General features: G+C 37.0%; 1 protein-coding gene across 11 annotated transcripts in view; it reads right to left on the bottom strand.

Annotated features, from left to right (window-relative positions):
- The window catches only part of LOC112051008 (uncharacterized), a 118,962-nt gene that overhangs the window by 82,963 nt on the left and 11,631 nt on the right, over positions 1-24,368 (bottom strand). For 3 of the 11 annotated variants that reach the window (XM_052890363.1, XM_052890362.1, XM_052890365.1), the window contains exon 4: positions 9,320-9,574. The exons of 2 other annotated variants lie outside the window; for them this stretch is intronic. In XM_052890363.1, the coding sequence (XP_052746323.1) occupies positions 9,320-9,574 (255 nt within the window). Of the gene's footprint in view, positions 1-610; positions 795-3,527; positions 4,110-9,319; positions 9,575-14,446; positions 14,634-15,829; positions 16,108-17,835; positions 18,023-19,313; positions 19,473-22,561; positions 22,706-24,368 lie in introns of those variants that run through there. 6 more of the 11 variants (XM_052890370.1, XM_052890371.1, XM_052890369.1 and 3 more) reach the window with 6 other exon arrangements.

Here is a 24,368-nt window from a genome sequence, read left to right as displayed (position 1 = left end):
TTTCATTTGTAAGTATTTCAATTTTAATTAAAAAAAATTGTAATAAAAACAATTTGTAATAAAAGTATCGCTTCTTTTGACGGAACAGCATAAAATCGATCAAGTAATCGAATATTCTATGTATATATTCTGTGGAAAGTCTAAGCGATATGTTAGTTAGTCTGTGTAAAAATTACGCGTGTGTGCATTGCGAGTGAAATTTATATTTGTGTGCAGTGTATGGACACAGAATATATTTAATGGTGTTAAATATTTTCGATGTGTGAGTTTACGTCTTCCCCTTCAAAAAACGACAGACTTTTTTGTTGATGAATTTGGGTGCGAAACAGGTCAGGTCTGAAAGGCTTAGGGTTGTTTGATAACAGGAAGAAGGTAACTTCTCAATCCTTCTTAGGTCCACAAAGGCATCACACAGATTAGGAGTTAGGGTTGCCTGATCACAAGTAGAAGCTTCACTCAGATCTGGAATTCTTAGGGTTGTTTAGTAACAGGCAGATGGTAACCCAACCCTAATATATTACATAAGCGCAGTCTTACAAAATTAAACATACATCTGAAATTAATTGACTATAATTTTTAGGACCATAGTCTAAATAGTCAAAGAACTTACGTAATATGGTATAGCGGAGTTTTTCAGATAATGCCTTCCTCCTTTTGTGACATATTTGTCTTCTTCGCGGAAATGCATTGAGCAAATGTAAGTGTGATCGGATGGTAGCCAAGATTTTTCATTGCGGCTGCGACGGACAACTTTTATCCATTTTTCCCTACACTCATGGCTCGGGCGTGGAATCCTACAAATGTAGTAAGATAAATCCTACTTCCTACTAATATTATAAGCGAAAGTTTGTAAGTATGGATGTTTGTTAATCTTTAACGCCGCTAATACTGAAGCGATTTGGCTGAAAGGAGATGGTCCATTTCAAGTCCACTCTTGTATCCCGTATCATTAAAATTTAAATAATACAAGGATTTTATTAAAATTTATCAAAATGAATAAATCTAACTAAATAAAAAGAAATGAATAAAATAAAAACCCAAGTTTTTGATTTATATCAAGATGGCGCCCCTAAAGCAACTATGACATGACAATTGACAGCAAACGTCAAATCGATTACTGCATTGAAAACGTCATCTATCCGCCATTATTACCCTTAATAGTGTTGTAATGCTTGAGAGAAAATGAATATTATTTCGAAGGAATTAAAGTAAATTCGTAGATTTTTATAATCAAAAATAGTTAAAAAAAATATCTTCTTTTATTTCCGTTAGGGTACAATGACAGATCCTGGGCTCTATACAATTTTGGACCATCTCCTTTGGAATTGGAAATAGATTTTACTCTGTATTAACACATAGGTTACTTTTTATCCCGGAAAAAATCCATGGATCCAGAGGGATTTGTGAAAAACTCGACATCAAGCGAGTCGCAGGGATTCGCTGGATGCAGGTGGCTCAGTATCGTGATGGTTGGAAGTCCCTACAAAAGGCCTATGTCCTGCAGTGGACGTCCATCGGCTGATATGATGATGAAGACACCCCCGTGCCTCGGAGAGCACGTTAGGCAGTCACTCCCGGTCACTATTATTACCATTACCATTAACTTTTGACGGCCTCCGTGGCGCAGTGGTATGCGCGGTGGATTTACAAAACGGAGGTCCTGAGTTCGATCCCCGGCTGGCCAGATTGAGATTTTCTTAATTTGTCCTGGTCTGGCTGGTGGGAGGCTTCGACCGTGGCTACCGCCAAGCGATTTAGCGTTCCGATACGATACGTAGAAACCGAAAGCAGTGTGGATTTTCATCCTCCTCCTAACAAGTTAGCCCGCTTCCATCTTAGACTGCATCATCACTTACCATCAGGTGAGATTGAAGTCAAGGGCTAACTTGTAAAGAATAAAAAAAAAACATTTGATGCTCGTCCTTAGTGTAACTCAGACAGCCCATCAACCCGCATTGCAGTAGTGTGATGGGCCTAAGCTCCATATCCTCTCTTCTAGAAGGACAGAGGCCTAGCTCTGTAGTGGACCGTAAAAATAGGCTATAAGAGATAAATTCAACCGATATATATATATTTTATTTATTATAAATTTAAATTTAATATACTGTGTAATTCTTAGTTTTAATTAATTTATCAAAAAACAATATAAAAACCTAGTCATCATCCCCATTATTAAAAAAAAAAAAAACCGATATAACACAATGTGACATCTGATTTATTTACATAGTCTATGTCAATCAAATGACACGTAAATTTAATATACATTTAATAAATCGATTTATCAAGTTACTCACCGATGGAAAGTTATTCCTTTGCATTTCTTCGTATTCCTTGTATTGTTAGTGCAATATCTTAACACACACCATGGCATATTTAATTAAATTGATTTTAGTTAGAAACAACCACACGTGTTGTGCGGTCGAATGTTAGCGAGAAACTAAATTCAAGTGTAATTATATCGCCGCAGTTGAACGGAATGCAGTAGTGAGTGACGTCTTCTCTAGTAGTACACAGAGTATCTCAATGGCGTTTATTAGCATTTATTTGTTCCTCTTGACCCTTGGGCCATTGAGTCGCAGTCCCAAATATTTTTTTTTTATTCTTTGCAATTTCACCCATGATGCAGTCTAAGATGGAAACGTGCTAACTTGTTAGGAGGAGGATAAAAATCCATCCATCCACAGACATCGTTCCAGAACGCTAAATCGTTTAGCGATACATCTTTGCATCTTTGGTAACTAGCCACTGCCGAAGCTTCCCACCAGCCAGACCTGGACTAATTAAGAAAATCTCAATCTGGCCAGCCGGAGATCGAACCCAGGACCTCCGTTTTATAAAGAGAGAATATTTTACGACGTTGTCTGATAGAAAACCATATCAAACGAGCACGATATTCAGATATGTGATCAAAGTTGCGTAAACAGAAGATAAATCTAAATCTAATACACGTATACTGAAGACGCTCAAGTTTGTTGAGCTGTTCTTCAGACAAGTCAGGATAGGAAGAGTCGGCATAACCTAACATAAATAATAAAATCGAAGTAATTATTCGGTAGATATTATTAATTAAGTACATAATAGTTAATTTTTTTTTTTTTCATTTATTATTTATTCTCGGATCGGACGTGTCGCTCCGCGGCGCGGTGAAAAAAAACATGTTAAGGAAGTACTTTTTTCATAATTTGTAATTCAAAATTTAACACTAACAACAATTACGTAAATTTATATAATAATCAATAACTATCAATAAAAAAAATAATCCATCTTATTTCTTTAGTTTTTGTAAACAGTTTATAAAATAACAAAAGACACAAGACGCCATTTTTAACCAACTTCCTAAAATGAGGAGGCTCTACGTCCGGCTGTATGTATGTTTTTTTTTAATTTAAGTTACTGATACGACGTTTCGTGTCGCACTGACGACGAGAACGTATTCATTTTTGAATTTTGTATTTGGAGCGGCTACGACATCTGCCTATTATTCTTAATCTGTGGTAAAAACTAAAGACATTAAAAATAATACTCACATAGTCATTGTACCAAGACGGTTCCAATGGTTCCAAATACTCAACTTCTCCGGCCTTTACGTTCGGAATATTCTCGACTTTTAGATTAACTGACAGATTTTCACCCAAATTAACATTATTTTGGGATAAACGAATACCAAAACGCTTCTTAAACTTATCAAACCAGCCCGCACTGCCGCGAAAATCATCTTTTTTGGTGATTTTTTGATAAAACTCTAAAGCTTTCGCTTTCAACATATCTCCAGAAATGGGCATTTTGGGGCGATTTTCCACATACCACATGTGAAGGGAATTTTCCATTTCCGGGTAGTGACCAATTCTGAGTGTTTTCCGTTTTCCCGGCCCGTTTTCCATGGTTTTCACGTGTTGTATTATCTTTTGTTTGTTTTTCTTGATGCCGTGAATCGTGGAGCGTCCTATTTCGTATTCTTTGGCCAATTTTCTAATGCTCATACCGTTGTCTAGCTTCGTTAAAATGTCCATTTTGTCTTTCAGAGCAAGGGTTTTATGTTGGCGTTTGGTTGCCATTTTTAGTAACCAATGGTTGAGGACTGTGTGCCTAGTGGGAGTTTTCAATATATTCATACTGTGACTATCGCGTTAACGTAAACTCGATTTTATATGGTATTGAAACAGATGCGCAGTAGTGCTACTAGATGGCACTGTTTCAATTCCTTAGAAATTCGCGTTTACGCCAACGCGATAGTAACAGTATCAAACTGCCACTAGGTCCTCTGTGTACCTAGTGGGAGTTTTCAATATTTTCATACTGTGACTATCGCGTTAACGTAAACTCGATTTCATATGGTATTGAAACGGATGCGCAGTAGTGCTACTAGATGGCACTGTTTCAATTCCTTAGAAATTCGCGTTTACGCCAACGCGATAGTAACAGTATCAAACTGCCACTAGGTCCTCTGTGTGCCTAGTGGGAGTTTTCAATATTTTCATACTGTGACTATCGCGTTAACGTAAACTCGATTTTATATGGTATTGAAACAGTTGCGCAGTAGTGCTACTAGATGGCGTTGTTTCAATTTATTAGAAATTCGCGTTTACGTCAACGCGATAGTAACAGTATCAAACTGCCACTAGGTCCTCTGTGTGCCTAGTGGGAGTTTGCAATATTTTCATACTGTGACTATCGCGTTAACGTAAACTCGGTTTTATATGGTATTGAAAAAGTTGTGCAGTGGTGCTACTAGATGGCGCTGTTTCAATTCCTTAGAAATTCGCGTTTACGTGAACGCGATAGTAACAGTATTAAACTGCCACTTTGGCCCTCTGATGAGAGGGATCAATATGGTCTAAGCGCCGGTATCTATACTAATATTATAAAGCTGAAGAGTTAGTTTGTTTGAACGCGCTAATCTCAGAAACTAATGGTCCGATTTGAAAAAAAATTCAGTGTTAGATAGCCCATTTATCGAGCAAGGCTATAGGCTATATATTATCCCCGTATTCCTACGGGAACGGGAACCACGCGGGTGAAACCGCGCGGCGTCAGCTAGTTAAAAATATATACCCTCATCTGTTATTTATTAGTCTATACTAATATTATAAAGAGGAAAACATTGTTTGTATGTTTGTTTATTTGTTTGTAATGAAGAGGCTCAAAAACTACTGGACCGATTTTAAAAATTCTTTCATCATTCGAAAGCTACATTATCTACAAGTAACATAAGCTAAATTTTATTTTGGAAAAAATAGGGTTCCGTAAGATATTTAGGTTTTTCGGACACAAGGGGTAAAAAATCAACCAGAAAAGTTACTTATTTCGCTTACGCTGCCTAAACTTTAAAGGATAGAACATTAGAGTAGGGGTAGGGGTAGGGTAGGGGTGGGGTAGTTGAGTGTTTACATCGAGTTTCACGCGGACGAAGTCGCGGGCGTCCGCTAGTGCTATGATATAAATGATGTGATACATTGCAAATTTTTTATTGAATAAAACTGATCGTGTATTGTCGCTCGGCATGATGTCATGCATATCGCAACAACACACGATCAGTTTTATCGGCTGTCAAGCCGTTAGCGCTGCAGGCATGTGAGTTTACTTAATCGTCAGTGGCTGACATTAAGTATTACAAGGGTAAAGTATTAAGACAGTGAAGGATTTACCAGCACGATAAATAGGCATTTTTTAATTTTTTTTTCTTACGAGTTAGCCTTAGACTATAGTATGCGCATTATCATCTGAGTCGTCCGGTCATAAAAGTCAAAAAAGATAGGAATGTGCAGCGCGCCTACCTGCGCACCCTAATTATCGATAAACGGCTACCTGCGCACGTGCTAATGATGAGTCAATAATGATTTGGACGATTCTGATTGGTCGGTTTCTAATGTAATTGCATTGCGTATTTTTTTTGCTATAAATGTGTTTACTGCAATTAAATAAATACATTCATGTGTTACTCGTTGCGCACTATGGATACTAATATATAATAAATTTGGCAGAAGACGAAGATTCTGATGATGAAGACTCAGATGAAGATTAATTTTATTTAGTTAATAATTATATAATATGAAATATGTATTATATTAAATCAAATATTGTTAATTTTTTTAATTTTGTGAACAAGATACGATAATAAACTTTACTTATCGATAATATGTCTTTCATTGTTACACCCTTCACTAGACGGCTCCATAAGACCCATAAGTGCAAGCGAGATAGATATAGAGAAATGATTTATGGCCCTAAGACTCAGTTGTTAATGCTATTAGTATACCTACACGGGTTCTGGGTTCGATCCCCGGCTGGGCCGATTTGTTCTTAATTGGACCAGGTGGCTGGTGGGAGGCTTCGGCCGTAGCTAGTTACCACCCTACCGGCAAAGACGTACCACCAAGCGATTTAGCGTTCCGGTACGATACGTAGAAACCGAAAGCAATGTAAATTTTTATCTTCTAACTAAAAAGTTAGCCCGCTATCGTCTTCGATTGCATCATCACTTACCATCAGGTGAGATTATTATTAAGGGTTAACTTGTAAAGAATAAAAAAAAGACTTCGCCGTCTGTCCGCCCATCTGTCAGCTTATTGTATCTCTTAAACCGGGATAGACAGTTGAAATCTTTTTTCGACATTATATTATATATGTTGCCGCTATAACAAAAAAACTAACTAAAAACAGAAAAAAACATATTTAAGGGCCTCCCATACAACAAACGTGGTTTTTCTGCTGCTTTTATAGAAAATGGTACGGAACCAATCGTGTCCGATTCGCACTTGATCGGTTTTATTAAGAAAACATATAAATAAAACAGAGAGAGAATCAGTGGGGAAACATTATTTGATAACTAGCTGACGCTGCGCGGTTTCACTCGCGTGGTTCCCGTTCCCGTAGGAATACGGGGATAATATATAGCCTATAGCCTTCCTCGATAAATGCGCTATCTAACACTGAAAGAATTTTTCAAATCGGACCAGTAGTTAATGAGATTAGCGCGTTCAATCAAACAAACAAAGAAACTCTTCAGCTTTTTATTATTAGTATAGATCTGTGCCTTAAAATTCGAAGTATAAGGATTCCCCTCAGACCAATTATAGAAGGACCTGTATCGCACTCATAGTCACGAACAAAATTGTCAGTAATTTTCTCAAGAAAACGAGCTTAGATTTGGTATGTATCTTATACTAAACTAGAAGTTTTTGCCCGTTTTCTACACAATTCAATTACACAAAAAGGTATTTTTACGGAGCTCTTTAACCGACGAAAACGATTACAACTATTTAACATCAATACTATAGAGACAGTTTCTATAATCGCATTAGATCGTTGATCATATACTTTGACAGAAAAGTAACGTCTAGTGAGGCAGGTCCTATACAATAATTGGTCTGAGGGATTCCTTAAGCAAAACGAAGTCGCGGATAACTGCTAATAAACGCGAAAAATCAAAACATACGCAAACCGGTTCAATACACACAACCTGTCGCGTGTGAGGTCGCGAGTATACTGAAGTCGATACGCATGCGCGGGGCGGGGTGGCGCGGGGGTGTCGGATTATTGGACGTGCCGCCCTATTGAGTGCCGGATTACGGGATTAGTGATCCACCCACTTTGTAACTACTTCGTCGGTCCGGAGGTTAGCGTATTTACCTTATTATATGTCCTGGGTTAAGTTGAGAAATTATTTAACAAAGATTATAGCATTAATTTATGTGAAAGGAGATGTTCCAAAATTGTATGGAGCCCAGGATCAGTCATTGTACCCTAGCGGAAATAAAAGAAGATATTTTTTTAACTATTTTTGATTATAAAAATTTACGAATTTACTTTAATCCTTTCGAAATAATATTTATTATCGCCCAAGAAATGCAAATGGTAATAATGGCGGATAGATGACGTTTTCAATGCAGTAATCGATTTGACGTTTGCTGTCCATTGTCATGTCACAGTTGCTTTAGGGGCGCCATATTGATTTATCTCAAAAACTTGGATTTTTAGAATCGCACTTCTTCGTTATCTACGTCGTAGAAAAATAGAAAAAAAAAGAAACTATGGACTCATCCTTTTATATCAAATCGAAGCCTAAGTGGTATTTTTTTCCAATTCGACTTATTTCACGTGTTTCCGCTAGTATAATATACAATCCATCTTAAAGCTACAAAATTTAATTGGTACTTACGAATGGAAAGACACCTCGTCGAGTTGACATTCACTACGGTTTTTACATCCCAAAACACTGCACTGAACCATTTTTACACAAAAAAACATATACAACACAAATATACTTTAAACTATTTATGTTTTATGATTTTTGCTGTAATTTCGAAATCGCAACACGTTTTTATTATAAGCCATAGACCATTAATTGGTCTAAGTTATAAGCATATCAATACATGAATAATCAAATTTCTTTGGTACATTATTATGCCCTGTAACCTTTAAACACCGGAAAACGAATCGTTTCGTTACGTAGACCGCGTGTAAGTTATTTCTTTCGAGGGAATGCTTCGGATGCTTTCTGTCTACATACTTCTTTGTCTACGAATCGGTTACATACATTTATACATATCCAAATAAATACGCACACTAAGACCTATTAATGGTCAAGTATGTAGGTGCTTCAAAAAATTACAGAACAGTGTGCCTAGTGGGAGTTTTCAATAATAAATAATTTATTTTAGTTTGATAATGTGACTATCGCGTTAACGTAAACGCGAATTTCCAAGGAATTGAAACAGCGCCATCTAGTGGCACCACTGCACAACTGTTTCAATCCCATATAAATTTGCGTTTACGTCAACGCGATAGTAACAGTATGAAAATATTGAAAACCCCCACTATGCACACTGTAACTATCGCGTTAACTTAAACGCGAATTTATATGATTTTTTTTTATTCTTTATAAGTTAGCCCTTGGCCACAATCTCACCTGATGGTAAGTGATGATGTATCTAAGATGGTAGCGGGCTAACTTGTTAGGAATAGGAAGTCACACCCCTTTCGGTTCCTACACAGCATCGTACCGGAACGCTCAATCGCTTGGCGGTACGTCTTTGCCGGTAACTAGCCACGGCCGAAGCCTCCCACCAGCCAGACCTAGACCAATTAAGAGAACCTCAATCGGCACAGCCGGGGATCGAACCCAAGACCTCCGTCTTGTAAATCCACCGCGCATACCACTGCGCCACGGAGGTGTCAGAATTGAAACAGTTGTGCAGTAGTGCCGCTAGATGGCGCTCTTTCATTTCCTTAGAAATTCACGTTTACGTTAACGCGATAGTCACATTATCAAACTGCCACTAGACACCGAACAAGATAATCAAAATAAACAACCACTAACCTTGAAATAAGTGTTTTTCGTATTGGTTGTATTTTCTACGGACTCCTCGTTTTCGATTTGGGCAATTTTCTTTTTTAATCTGTAATTCTTTGCTCTTAATCGTCTGACAATCAGCTCTTTGGTTTTGAGTCTATCGTCCTTCCATCGCAGCACCTGTTGCAGTTTCACATTTTGAACACTAGATGGAGTTGTAATAATATCTTGTGTTTGTATTGTTCTTGAATTGTTCGTTATTGCTCCTAAATCCACGTCTGACTGTAACGAAATAGTACTTTATAACACACTTGCTCGTAAAGTATCTATTATTTCACCAATTTTAATTTCGTAATCTAATTACGCACTAAATAAGTAATGTAATGTAAAATGCACATGTGCCGTAATCTATACTAATATTATAAAGCTGAAGAGTTTGTTTGTTTGTTTGATTGAACGCGTTAATCTCAGGAACTACTGGTCCGATTTGAAAAATTCTTTCAGTGTTAGATAGCCCATTTATCGAGGAAGGCTATAGGCTATATATTATTACCGTATTCCTACGGGAACGGGAACCACGCGGATGAAACCGTGCGGCGTCAGCTAGTGTAATATAAAACCTTTATCACGTTACGCGTACGACTCTAGACGCACGAGGTCAATTGACCTCGCACGTCTAGCGTCTTCAAGAATTAGGAGGTCGATGGACCTCGTACCGGACCACAAAGTTCTAGTATGAGGTCAAAAAACCTCGTACCTCACTAGAGGAAAGTACAGAAATATCAGTGCCGTGTTAAGCTATATCTTAAAAAAAGCTGACGCCGCGAGGTTTAACCCGCGTGGTTCCTGTTCCCGTGGGAATACAGGGATAATATATAGGCTATAGCCTTCATCGATAAATGGGCTATCTAACACTGAAACATTTTACAAATCGGACCAGTAGTTCCTAAGATTAGCGCGATCAACCAAATAAACAAACTCTTCAGCTTTATAATATTAGTATAGATTAGCTGACGGCGCGAGGTTTCACCCGCGTGGTTTCCGTTCCCGTAAGAATACGGGGATAATATATAGCCTATAGCCTTCCTCGATAAATGGGCTATCTAACAGTGAAATAATTTTTCAAATCGGACCAGTAGTTCCTGAGATTAGCGCGATCAACCAAATAAACTAACTCAATAATACAGTAAAAGCTCATTATTCGCGGGGGATACGTTCTCTAAATGTGTTGCGAATACAGAAATCGTGAATATGGAATGGTATTTTATATGGGATTCTATGGGATACGTTCTTGGGTGACAAAAAAAAAACAAATATACAAAGAAAAATTAGGATAAGTTAGCTTAAGTTCCTTATTGTATTCTTTCTCAATAAAAAAAAAAAAATCTCTATATCAAAGAAAAACGAATTAAAAATAAAAAATCGGACGAATTCTACGACGCCTGAGCCTTTAGATATAATTTAAATTTAGTATATTTCCTTTTTAATTTTTATAATATGTAGTTATAGATATGTAGGTACGTAGTTATAATACTATTGTAAAACTTATTAAATTGGATAAATAAATTTTAAAAGAAAAAAACAATTAATTTGAAGTTATTGATTAACTATCTTCAGTCTTAGACACGAGCTATGTTAGGAGTATCTCTGCGTGATCGAATCAGAAATGAGGAGATCCGCAGAAGAACCAAAGTCACCGACATAGCTCAACGAGTTGCGAAGCTGAAGTGGCAATGGGCGGGGCACATAGTGCGAAGAGCCGATGGACGTTGGGGTCCCAAAGTGCTGGAATGGCGACCCCGCACTAGTAAGCGCAGTGTTGGCCGACCCCCCACCAGGTGGACTGACGACATCAAGCGAGTCGCAGGGATTCGCTGGATGCAGATGGCTCAGTATCGTGATGTTTGGAAGTCCCTACAAAAGGCCTATGTCCTGCAGTGGACGTCCATCGGCTGATATGATGATGATGATGAGTCTTAGACAATGGTTCGAAGAATTTTGAAATATTTTCTTTTGACATTTTTTCAATTCAGAGTGATTTTAAGCAGAGGCATTCTTAAACCATCCATTCGCAATTTCGGCAATAGATATTTGCAAGTTAAAGTTTAAATTTGCACATTTTACGTCAGTTTCGTCAGTCAGATCCGCGAATAACGAAATATTTAGCCGCGAATATAGGAATTGGGTCGCAATTTTTTAATCCCGTAAAATTTGACGGCCTCCGTGGCGCAGTGGTATGCGCAGTGGACTTACAAGACGGAGGTCCTGGGTTCGATCCCCGGCTGGGCTGATTGAGGTTTTCTTAATTTGTCCAGGTCTACCCTACCGACAAAGACGTACCGCCAAGCGATTTAGCGTTCCGGTACGATGTCGTGTAGAAACCGAAAGGAGTGTGGATTTTCATCCTTTTCCTAACAAGTTAGCCCGCTTCCATCTTAGACTGCATCCATACCATCAGGTGAGATTGTAGTCAAGGGCTAACTTGTACAGAATAAAAAAAAAAAAAGAAAAACCGTTAATAGTGAAAACGTGAATAAATGACATTGGCGTATCTAGGATTACTTGGGGTGGGTTTGGGGTGCTCCCACATATTACTAAACAAAGTAGACACTCAATATAAAAATTTCGTATAAGAATATATTTTGTGGACGCAGAACTCTGATATGACTAGACTTATTTTTTTTTTGTATCTAGGGTAGGTTAGAGCAGTGATAGCCCAGTGGATATGACCTCTGCCTCCGATTCCGGAGGGTGTGGGTTCGAATCCGGTTCGGGGCATGCACCTCCAACTTTTCAGTTGTGTGCATTTTAAGAAATTAAATATCACGTGTCTCAAACGGTGAAGGAAAACATCGTGAGGAAATCTGCATACCTGATCATTCATTATCTGCGTGTGTGAAGTCTGCCAATCCGCATTGGGCCAGCGTGGTGGACTATTGGCCTAACAACTCTCATTCAGAGAGGAGACTCGAGCTCAGCAGTGAGCCGAATATGGTTATTACAGGTTTTTCTCTATTATAAATTGTAATGATTATTATTTGATACTTTAAATGATATTTTGTGTAAAATTATTAGTATTTCCGCGTCCATAATAGAATTTCAAATCGGTAGCCCAGTATCCTAGGGTGGGCACTAGACCATTCTTGGGTGGGCCCGACCCACCCGGCCTATCCGCTTTTGGTTTTGGGACAATTTATGTTTAAAATTAGAAACTTTATAATAACGATAAAAATGCTTAATTATCTATCTATACTTATAATAAATCAGTAGAGAGGTCAATTCTGTACATTAAATATATTTCCAAAATAACTATCAGGGGGTGATTAGTGATCGATACTGATGCCAAAAATGCAATCAGTAAAATTTTTGTCTGTCTGTCTGTCTGTCTGTCTGTCTGTATGTTCTTTATAGAAACAAAAACTACTGGACGGATTTTAACGAAACTTGGTACAACTATTCAACATAGTCCTGGGCAGGTTATAGTATACTTTTCATTACGCTACGATCAAGAGGAGCAGAGCAGTGAAGAGAAATGTTGAGAAAACGGGAGAAATTACTAAATTTTTTAAGCTGCCGTCGCGTGTACAGCCTTAATGATTAAAGCTACATAGAAATCATGTATGACGGAAATGTTCTCCTTAAAATTATCTATAAAAACACAACAGCATGTTATATGTCTATCTTTTATGGTTGACTCACAATAACACATGTAACTTCCGATAGCTTAGCAGTTCGGAGCTTTCTAATTATATTTCTTTACTCTTATGTTTATAACACTCATCACTCATCCCTAATAAGAAAGTTAACATTATTATCTATTCAATAAAAAAAGAATCATTAAAATCGGTAAAGAAACACCAAAGTTATACATGAAATACGCTAAGCCATTGCGCGTGAATACTAATTCATGCTTTAAGGACTTTAAGGATTATAAGGAGTATTTGTGTAATGGTTGCCGCGCTCGACGCCACTCGCGGTGGGAGGAATAAATAAAGAAGTGTAGCCTTAATGAGTAGTATAGGGGTAGGGCAGGGGTAGGGTAGGGGTAGGGTAGTGGTAGGGTTGGGATAGGGTAGGGGAAGGGTAGAGATAGGTTAGGGTAGGGTAGGATAGGTAGGGGTAGTTGAAAGTTTACAACGACTTTCACGCGGACGAAGTCGCGGGCGTCCGCTAGTTGAATAATATTTTTTCTGTTTATCTATACTAATATTATAAAGAGGAAAACTTTGTTTGTATGTTTGTTTGTTTGTTTGTTTGATTGTAATGAATAGGCTCAAAAACTACTGGACCGATTTTAAAAATTCTTTCACCATTCGAAAGCTACATTATCCACAAGTAACATAGGCTAAATTTTATTTTGGAAATAAATAGGGTTTCGTAAGATATTTGGGTTTTTCGGACACAAGGTGTAAAAAATCAACCAGAAAAGTATGGTAGGGGTAGGTAGGAGTAGGGTAGGGGTAGGGGTAGGCTAGGGGTAGTTGAAAGTTTACATCGAGTTTCAAGCGGACGAAGTCGCGGGCGTCGGCTAGTAATATTATAATGCTTACACGCACATTTCGGATCGGACGTTTTTACAACACACTGTATTAAATATCTATATAAATAACTAGCGGACTCGCTCAAGCTTCGCTTTGACTTATTAATTTATTTATTTGCACTTCTTCCCTATCCCTACCTTACACTACCATACTCCTACCCCTACCCCTACCCCTACCCTACCCCTACCCTACCTCTACTCTACCCCTACCCTACCCTACAACTACCCTACCACTACCCTACCCCTACCCTATACCATAAACCTACCCTACCACTACCCTACCCTACCCCTACCCTACCCCTACCCTACCCCTACCCTACCGCTACCCTACCCCTACCCTATCCCTATACCATACCCCTACCCTACCACTACCCTATCCTAGTATTTAGGGGTTTGAAAAATAGATGTTGGCCGATTCTCAGACCTACTGAATATGCACAAAAAATTTCATCAAAATCGGTCGAGCCGTTTCGGAGGAGTTCAAGTTCGAACACCGCGACACGAGAATTTTATATATTAGAGATTATTTTAACGCCTATGATAAAGGAAGCGTGAATAAGGAGCTTTTTCTGTATTGGTATAGATTCACGAATATGGTATTTTTTTTAAAATACCTGAAAACATAGGATCTTCTGGTTGGGCACTGCTGTGTTGGTTAGGTATTTCTTGTTTCCACATTTCAATATTGTATCTGAATCCGTAAAATGTTCTGAACATATGACGCTGCTTTTTGCGGGAAACCAATTTTGCCTGCCAGTCGCCTCGATCCATTTTTGTTTCATGTCTGGATTCTTAGGAAATCTGAAGTTAGAAACTTTCATCATAATCGTATCTTTTAGTATATATAAAATATCTATATTATGTTAGCGTTAAATATATACTTAATATTATAAGGCTGAAGAGTTTGTTTGTTTAAAAAATTCTTTCAGTGTCAGATAGCCCATTTATCGAGGAAGGCTATAGGCCATATATTATCCCAATATTCCTACGGGAACGGGAACCACGCGGGCGAAAGCACGCGGTGTCAGCTAGCATATAATGTATTGCACCTTCCCGCTCTTTTTTAACAAGTTCTCTCGTCAGGGGTTGCCTGGTAGAGATTAGTGTTAGTAATAAGGCCGCCTTTGCATACTAAGTTGAATTTATCTTTTATTGTTTTAATTTATAATTGTATTATAAATTAAAACAATAAAAGATAAATTTTTTAACTTTATTGCACAAAAATAAAAGATAATTTGTGTGCAATAAAGTTTTTTTTTTTATTATTATTATTCTTTACAAGTTAGCCCTTGACTGCAATCTCACCTGATGGTAAGTGATGATGCAGTCTAAGATGGAAGCGGGCTAACTTGTTAGGAGGAGGATGAAAATCCACACCCCTTTCGGTTTCTACACGGCATCGTACCGGAACGCTAAATCGCTTGGCGGTACGTCTTTGCCGGTAGGGTGGTAACTAGCCACGGCCGAAGCCTCCCAACAGCCAGACCTGGACAATTTAAGAAAATCTCAATCTGCCCAGCCGGGGATCGAATCCAGGACCTCCGTCTTGTAAATCTACCGCGCATACCACTGCGCCACGGAGGCCGTCAAAAGTATTTCTTCTTCTTCTTCTTCTTTATATAAAGTTTGATTTCTTTTATAATAAAAAGATCGCTTTTCTCGAAGATTTTGTTGTCACCAGTAAATAATGGACATATTATTTACATTTTTAACCGACCTCAAAAAAGGAGGAGGTTCTCATTTCGATGCGTATGTTTTTTTCTAATGTTACATCATAACTTCGTCATTTACTAACCAATTTTGAAAATGGTTTTTTTGTTTGAAAGAATATACTTCCAGATTGATCACATTTCATTGAATTTTTCAAATCGAAACAATAGTTCCTGAGATTAGCGCAAACAAACAAACTCTTCAGCTTTATAATACTAGTATAGATAAACAGAGTATAATTTAGTTTGACAGTAAATTTTAATATAAATACAATAAATAAGACTTACCGATGGTACGAAATACCAAAATTCGATACATTTCTGAACCGGCTATCATTTTTACACTCCAAAACTGAACAATACGGCATTTTTCTATTCGCTTTTAATTACGAGTATTTTCGTCACAAAATTCGACAACACAACATAACGCGTCAGTGAACGAAACAAGACTGCTGGTGCGCGGACCGTTAGCGTCGCTCCTCATATCGATGGTGTCTGGCTGTGTGTGCGTGCTTGTGTGTGTGTAAGTAAGCACACATACAACAACTTACTGTTCAACAACAATGGAGTATGAGCACGTCATGTGGTGAATAGTAACCCTCTTTGTATTTACGACCGTGATATTTTTTAATGGGGATGATGACTAGGTTTGAATATATTGATTTTTATGGTACATTCGGGTAAATAAGGTGAATGTTAACTAATTTATACATAAAAAGCAAAGATTGTCTGGATATTTGCAAAATAAATGAGATTATAAAATTTTAAAATCTATTAAAAATCTTTTATCGTAATTGGATGAAAATTTATACAGTTTTAGCTTCCTTACATTAAATGTGACATTTTTTAATATGTGAACTATAAACATAAACGCACAAATAACAAAGATATTAGTAATTTTGTTTGAACGCACATACAAATCTAACGATCATTACATTTTAGAATTTAAACTATCGTGTGTGTTATTCATATTAATTGATTATGAAACACGGCTAAAACTCACGTGACATAAAGTCGGAGTATGCCCGACTAGTCTCAAACCCATACGGGGCCCTTAGTCATGAGCTGGTTCTTGCATCGCGGCACGATCCAAACAGATCATTACACTACCTACGACGTCATTAGTTCGGGGCGTTTTTCAGGGATCCGCGGCAGCGCCGCATATCTGACCCTTTAAATCCCTGTAGCTCCGAAAGTAATGATCGCAGATACCCTGTTACTTTTACAAAATTGCTTTACTATTAGCATACTCTTAATTTATATACAATTTAAAAAACTGTCATCATCCCTATTGTTAGATTACATAAGCTTAAAACTAAGGCCACAAAGATTACAGAATATTTGTTTGAAGAGCGCTTTTTTTCTTTTACAATCCCCTGACTACAATCTCACCTCGTAACAAGTGATGATGCAATCTAAGATGGAAGCAGGCTAACTTGTTAGGAGGAGGATGAAAATCTACACCCCTTTCGGTTTCTACACGACATCGTACCTATATCGTACGTATCGCTTGGCGGTAAGTCTTATCCTGTAGGGTGGTAACTAGTCGCGGCCGAAGCCTCCCACCAGCCAATTTAAATAACACCCAAATTCACCATTCAAAATTGTCTGTAATTTTTTGAGGGAAGCGAGGTAAACTTACATTCAAAAATATTTAACGCAAATAATTTAATACTAATAACACAGATTAAGAATATAGGGCAGATAGAGCGCACGGAACACGACGGTGTCGTAGCCACTCCAAATACAAAATTCAAAACGAATACATTCTCGAGTCAGTATTACACGAAGCGTTGCATTAGTAATTTTTAATGTTATTCCAGCAAAATGGCGTCTTATGTTTTTAAATATATTAACATCTGTTCACAAAAATTATAGAAATAAGATGGAGTATATTTTTGTTGATTATTATAAAAAAGCATAGTACGAAATTATCTGTGCGTCCCATCGATCTCCTATTAAAAAGTGGATGCACAATGAACGACCTAAAAACGACCTGCCAATGAGTGCCAAACACAACTTCTTGGCACTCAATTGAAGTAGTCGCATTTGCAAATTCAACCTTAAACTCAATCCTTAAGGTTGAATTTGCTCTGAATTTGGGATTTTATTAGATATTGGACTATATTTAAAGGCCTTTAGGTATAGTTTTCTTTACCAATAATTCTAAAACTTTCAAAGCAAAATTTGCCAGTTTTAAAGTTAATTTTTCTACATATGCGTCCTTTTATTATAAGAGGTCAATGTTGCGTCCATACGTATTTGGTCTGAGTTAATAAAGGATCTTTACTTACCGGTATTGTAAAAGGTATTGCTGTTTTTTTTAGGCGTATGTATCCTTTAATAGATTCATATAAATCTTCTTTATTAAAATGAACTGAGCAAACTGTGCTAGTTTTTGTTGGAGTCCAGTCAAATTCACATCTTTCAGCTCGAACTTTCCATATCCATTTGTTTCTTAGACGCTTATCAGCTGGAAATCTGAAACGTTTTTTTTTAATTATAAGCACAAGCAACCGGCTGAAGGAAGCTGAAGCCAGTGAAACTCATTAAAAAAAAAACTAACGTCACGCGTCACCTTGACAACCAACTGCATAGACAAACTTTTTTCATAATTTGTATTTCAAAATTTAACAATAACAATTACGTAAAATAAAAAATACACCATCTTCTTTAGTTTTTGTAAATAGTTTTTAAAATATTTAAAAACATAAGACGCCATTTTTCTGGAATGATGTTGAAAATTACTGATGCGACGGTTCGTATCGTACTGACTCGAGAATGTATTACTTTTTGAATTTCGTATTTGGTGCTACGACACCGTCGTGTTCCGCACGCTCCATCTGTATATTATTGATTAATCTGTGTTTACAAGAATATTTGCCACATTTGTCATATGTTTTAAATATGACCAATATTCCCATCCCCTCCAAATAGTCGGGAAATACTGTATATTAAGTCAGCCACTGGCGATCCAGTAAACCCACATGCCTGCAGCGCTAACGGTTTGATAGCTGATAAAACTGATTGTGTGTTGGTCACGATGTGCATGACTGGTGGTGAGGTGAGGGGTGGTGGTTCGATCCCCGCCCTGTTGGTCTATTCTCGTACCCACTCCTAATACAGTCTTTCCCGACTAGTTGGAGGGAAATGGGAATATTGGTCATATTTAAAAAGATATAGCAAATATTCATTTAAAAAAAAATTGGTTGTCTGTAAGTTGAAGTATATTTCTTGTAAAAAAAAGTTGACAACCCTAGAGCGAGATATATTTTATTTCTTGTAAAAAAAGTTGGCAACCCTAGAGCGAGGGAACAACGCATGACGTCATCTCTAATCGAGTTTGCATCTGTGTGCCTAGTCGGAGTTTTCAATGTTTTCATACTGTTACTATCACGTTGACGTAAACGCAAATTTATATGGAATTGAAACAGTTGTGCAGTAGTGCCACTAGATGGCGCTGTTTCAATTCTATAGAAATTCGCGTTTACGTTACGTGACAGTAACAGTATCAAGCCAATAGGCCCTCTGGCTTCATCGAATTATAAGACGTCACGTCAAAATTTTAGATTTCTCTATTAATTAGATTAAATTAAATTAGATTTCTCTATTTTTAAGTTCATAGTAGATTAGTATTATATAGTAGTAGATTTAATTACAGTATTGTCAACGGCGAAGGGTGCGCAGAAAAACTTTAACAAGTTTATGTCTGCACCTTTTAATTTTTATCGTGTAATTATTATATATAATTAAGTAAAAAAAATGTGCTTACTTATGGTATGTAACTCCTTTATCCTTTCTTAGTTTTGAACTATAGTTTTTACACTTCCTGAATACACAACACGGCATTGTAGACAATAATTAGCTGTATTATTGTGTGCTCAAGTAGAGACGTGCGCACTGCTCGCTGTCCCGCTGTGTACTGAGCGGCTAAATTGAAATGAATCCATTTGGTTGCCTTTCGTTCGCCTCAGTTAAAATAAATCTGTAGAGAAGTCAATTCTGTACGTGAAATATATTTCCAAAATAACTATCAGCGGGTGATTAGAGATCGATACTGATGCTAAAAATGCAATTAGTAAAATTTTTGTCTGTCTGTCTATGTTCGTTATAAAAACAAAAACTTCTCGACGGATTTTAACGAAACTTGGTACCATTATTCTTCATATTCAAAGGCAGGTTATAGTATACTTTTCATCACGCTACTATCAATAGGAGCAGAGCAGTGAAGGGAAATGTTGGGAAAACGGGAGAAGTTACTCCATTTTTACAGCGATTCTACTGTAAGGGCTGGAATAAAGAGGTCTAAGGGCGGACGAAGTCGCAGGCGTCCGCTACTGTACAATAATGAAAGATTTTATAATCGAGATATGTCACTACCGCGTCATAAATGAGGCGAACAAAAGCGGCTAATTGACCGCAATTCATTGATTCGCATAGTAAACATCGAAAGTTATTTAAACAAACAATACCTAAATATTATACTGTTAGGTTCTGTTACAGATGGTATAGCGTGTAGATTAGAATTAATTAAACGTGTAAGTTAGCTGTTAGAGAATGTATAAAATGACGTAGTCTTATGTAAACAATATGGTACAGACACGCATCTCGCTGTTGAGTGTAGATCCATGTGAGATAGTCGATCAGTAAACCTCCTAACGTGAACACGCCTTTTATTTAAATGCCATCTAACCGAACATATTATAACCGGCAAAGTGGTAACCCCGATGGCAAAATGGCCACAAATCCCACAGTCGATACTCCGTAAATTTGGAAGTCGATAAATTAATTAAGCTATTCTCTTTCAACTATTTAAATTTGATTAATTATTTGTTAGATTTTTAGACGTAAGTTTACTGTAATCAGCCAATAGCGTCGACGCAGAGAAACATTGACCAATCAAAGCAGAGAGAGTGACGTAGTCGGTCGACGAGTTGGAGGGAAAGGATATATGGTACAGAGACGAAAAAAGAGAGATCGGTGTGAGGAAAAAGTCAATAATTATATTTAAAAGTGCAAAAATACCCATGTATTATATACAATAGATTATATGCGATAATTCTGGTGAAAAAGGCAGTTGTGTTTTTATTCCCGCTGACCCGGCTTATAATACATACTTAAGTATATACAATTAGTTGTGCATTTAGGAACATTAAAAAGTGTATAAACATATATATGTAATGGAATTGAACACAAAATTGTGCTATGTGCGCTCAGTGGAGTACCTAAATTCGGCTATCTTATTGTTTGAGCCACAGATTAATCAATAATATACAGATGGAGCGTACGGAACATGACGGTGTCGTAGCCGCCCGAAATACAAAATTCAAAAAGTAATACATTCTCGAGACAGTACGACACGAACCGCCGCATCAGTAATTTTCAATATTATTCAAGAAAATCGGTTGTCTGTAAAGACGGTTTACTGACGATAGTTGAACGTGACGTCAGAAAATACTGATGAAATGGTTTCGTTTTTCAAAAGAAAGTTTCAAATAACGTATTTAAAACAATACTGTTTAATAATCTTCATAGACTAGAATATATTTTATTTCTTGTAAAAAAAGTTGGCAACCCTAGAGCGAGGGAACGACGCATGACGTCATCTTTTTTCGAGTTTGCATCTGGCTTCATCGAATTATAAGACGTTGTCACGTCAAAAATTGCGTCTGTTTTTAAATATTTAAAAAAAAACTGTTCACAAAAACTAAAGAAATAATTATTATATGTTTTATTATTTTTTGTTAATTATTATACTAATTTACGTAATTCTTGTTGTGTTAAATTTTTAAATACAAATTATAAACAAAGTTTGTTTGATGTTGACGTTTACGGATGTCAAGGAGATGCGCGACGTTTGTTTGTTTTTTTTTTTTTTTTAATGGGTTTCACCGGCTTCAGTACGTTGGTTGCAATGACACACTCTAATTACTCTGTGGTTTGAGCCAATGCGCACCTTCCCTCTCACTTTGAAGTAGCGACGCAAAAAGTAACCACAGTGAGTGAATCCTCATTATTCTATCATTTTAGTCAAAATATTTTAATAGAAAGTACAATTCTTCTAAAGTGGTATTAGTACTAATTATGTCCTTAAATTGTGTATTTGATTGATACATTTTAAGGAAAATAGTTTAGTTAACATTAAATATAAATAACTAATGAATAACCGGCCAAGTAAAGCCTCAATAGCTCAACGGTAAGAGCGGTCGGACTCATCACCGAGGGGTGGTGGTTCGATCCCCGCCCCGTTGGTCTATTGTCGTACCCACTCCTAGCACAGTTTTTCCCGACTAGTTGGAGGGGAATGGGAATATTAGTCATATTATAAAAAAAAAAAGATATGGCAAATATTCTTTTTAAAAAAAAAAAAAAAAAGTGCTATTCGAAATTTAAGAACTACCTATTGTTAGTAGTTCATAGAATAGGTAGTGGTTATTGTCCAGTGGATATTGTGATTTTCGTTAACTTTCGGAATACTTATATTCTGAAAGTTTATTATCTTATTTGTCTGGTATGCAGGTTTCCTCACGATGTTTTCCTTCACCGATTGAGACACGTGATATTAAATTTCTTAAAATGCACACAACTGAAAAGTTGGAGGTGCATGCTCCGGACCGGATTCGAACCCACACCCTCCGGAATCGGAGGCAGAGGTCACATCCACTGGGCTATCACGGCATTTTGCGTGATAGCCAATTCTCTGCGTGTGAAGTCTGCCAATCCGCATTGGGCCAGCGTGGTGGACTATTGGCCTAACCCCTCTCATTCTGAGAGGAGACTCGAGCTCAGCAGTGAGCCGAATATGGGTTGATAACGACGACTATCTTATTTATTTTACAAACATCCCGACCAATCTTTGTTTTTATGTTATTCACCATTCACAAGTCACCATTTATGCCTAATGTTTCTTCTGGAGTAATAATCTATGACGCACGTCATCTGTCTCTATCGCACTACTACAACTGAGCAAGCAAGCTTAATAGCAAAAACAATTTAAAATAATAATTTTGATGTACTTACTTGTGGTATGTAACTCCTTTATCCTTTCTGAGCTTTAGAGTATAGTTTTTACACTTTCTGAACGCACAATTCGGCATTGTAAACAATATTACACTCAACGTGCGACCATCGCGCTCGCTGTTCACCACGCGACTAACATCGAGTTGTGTAATTTCCTCTTTTTAGCGCCTCATCTATCATGCGCTATAAATTATAGTAACAAACATCTAACAGTATTTATACCCTTATGACTACTTTACACTACGTACCACATGACTAACTCTCTTTTGACGTTTATAATACGTACAATAGGGATGATGACAGTTTTTTAAATTGTATGTAAATTAAGAATATGCTAATAGTAAAGCAATTTTCTAAAAGTAACAGGATATCTGCGATCATTACTTTCGGAGTTACAGGGATTTAAAGAGATCCCTGAAAAACTACAAAATGTGACGATTTAGTGACGTCGTTGGCTCGCTGATCGTTAGATTTGTATGGGCGTTCAAACAAAATTACTAATATATTTGTTATTTGTGCGTTTATCTTTATAGTTGTCACATTTAATGTAAGAAAGCTAAAACTGTATGAATTTTTATCTAATTACGATAAAAAAAAATTGATAGATTTTGAAATTTTATCATCTTATTTAATTTGCAAATATCCAAAACTTCTTTGCTTTTTTGTGTAAATTAGTTAACATTAATCTTATTTACCCGAATGTATCATAAAAATCAATTTATTCAAACCTAGTCATCATCCCCATTGCCGTGAGTCGTTTTAAAGTGTTGAATAGAATATAAAAAATACTAAATCTATGTGTATTTTAGAATTTTCGGTGAGACTCGCCGTAACATCACCACAAGAGTAAGAGAACACATACGTAGCATGAAGAATGTGGACACGGACGGTTCAGCAATAGCCGAGCATGTTCTAGCTTCGGGTACGACCTCAGACTTATTAGATAAAGACCTGCCTCGCAAAACATTATTTTTCTGTCGAAGTATATGATCAACGATCTTATGCGGTTATAAACACTGTCTCTATAGAATCGATGTTTCATAGTTTACAATTGTGTCTGTCGGTTAATAACCTCCGTAAAAAATACCTTTTTGTGTGGTTAAATGGTGTAATAAACGAACAACAACTGCTAGTTTAGTATAAGATATGTATGAAATCTAAGCTCTTTTTCCTTAGAAAATGAGAAAGAAAATTTTGTTCGTGAATTTGGATGCGATACTAGTCCTTATGTATTTAGTCTGAGGGTACGACTCATTATATCCGTTTCGATAAGGCTTCTGTATTGTCAAGGGAAAAGTTTCTAGTACCTCGTAAGATACGTGAAGCGATAGAAATTAGTCGTCACCCGAATTTTAATCGGGATCATGGATGGTTGCTGCCCACAGCGTGGAAACCGCTATTTCTTTCATTGTCACATACAACAAACTTGGAACAAGATAGCGTTAGTTCGGTTTGCTTGCCATAGCTGGGCACCGTTAAACAAATAGTTAACTTCGTTTATCGTTAAACCGCTACAAAAAAAGTTAGCTTCGTTAAACGTTAAAGCGTTACATTCCGGAAGAATTAACGAAAGTTAACGTTAATCGTTAATCCGTTAATATGACTGGTTAATATTGCATTTTTTTATCATTGTGTGAGATCCCCATTGGAAAAATAAGGGTTGAGCACTGGGGAAAAGTGCCATAATTTATTTTTAGTTGATTTTATATTTTATTTTAACATAAATATAGTAGGAATTCGTTGATTTCTTTGAATAAAAATCTTTCATCATTTCTTACTTGGCTAAACCTGTTAATCGCGACGCGCG

Source organism: Bicyclus anynana, chromosome 27, assembly GCF_947172395.1.
Source record: "Bicyclus anynana chromosome 27, ilBicAnyn1.1, whole genome shotgun sequence".
Lineage (NCBI taxonomy): Eukaryota > Metazoa > Arthropoda > Insecta > Lepidoptera > Nymphalidae > Bicyclus > Bicyclus anynana.
The sequence above is the reverse complement of the archived record's forward strand: the minus strand, read 5'-3'. Positions and strand labels throughout refer to the sequence as shown.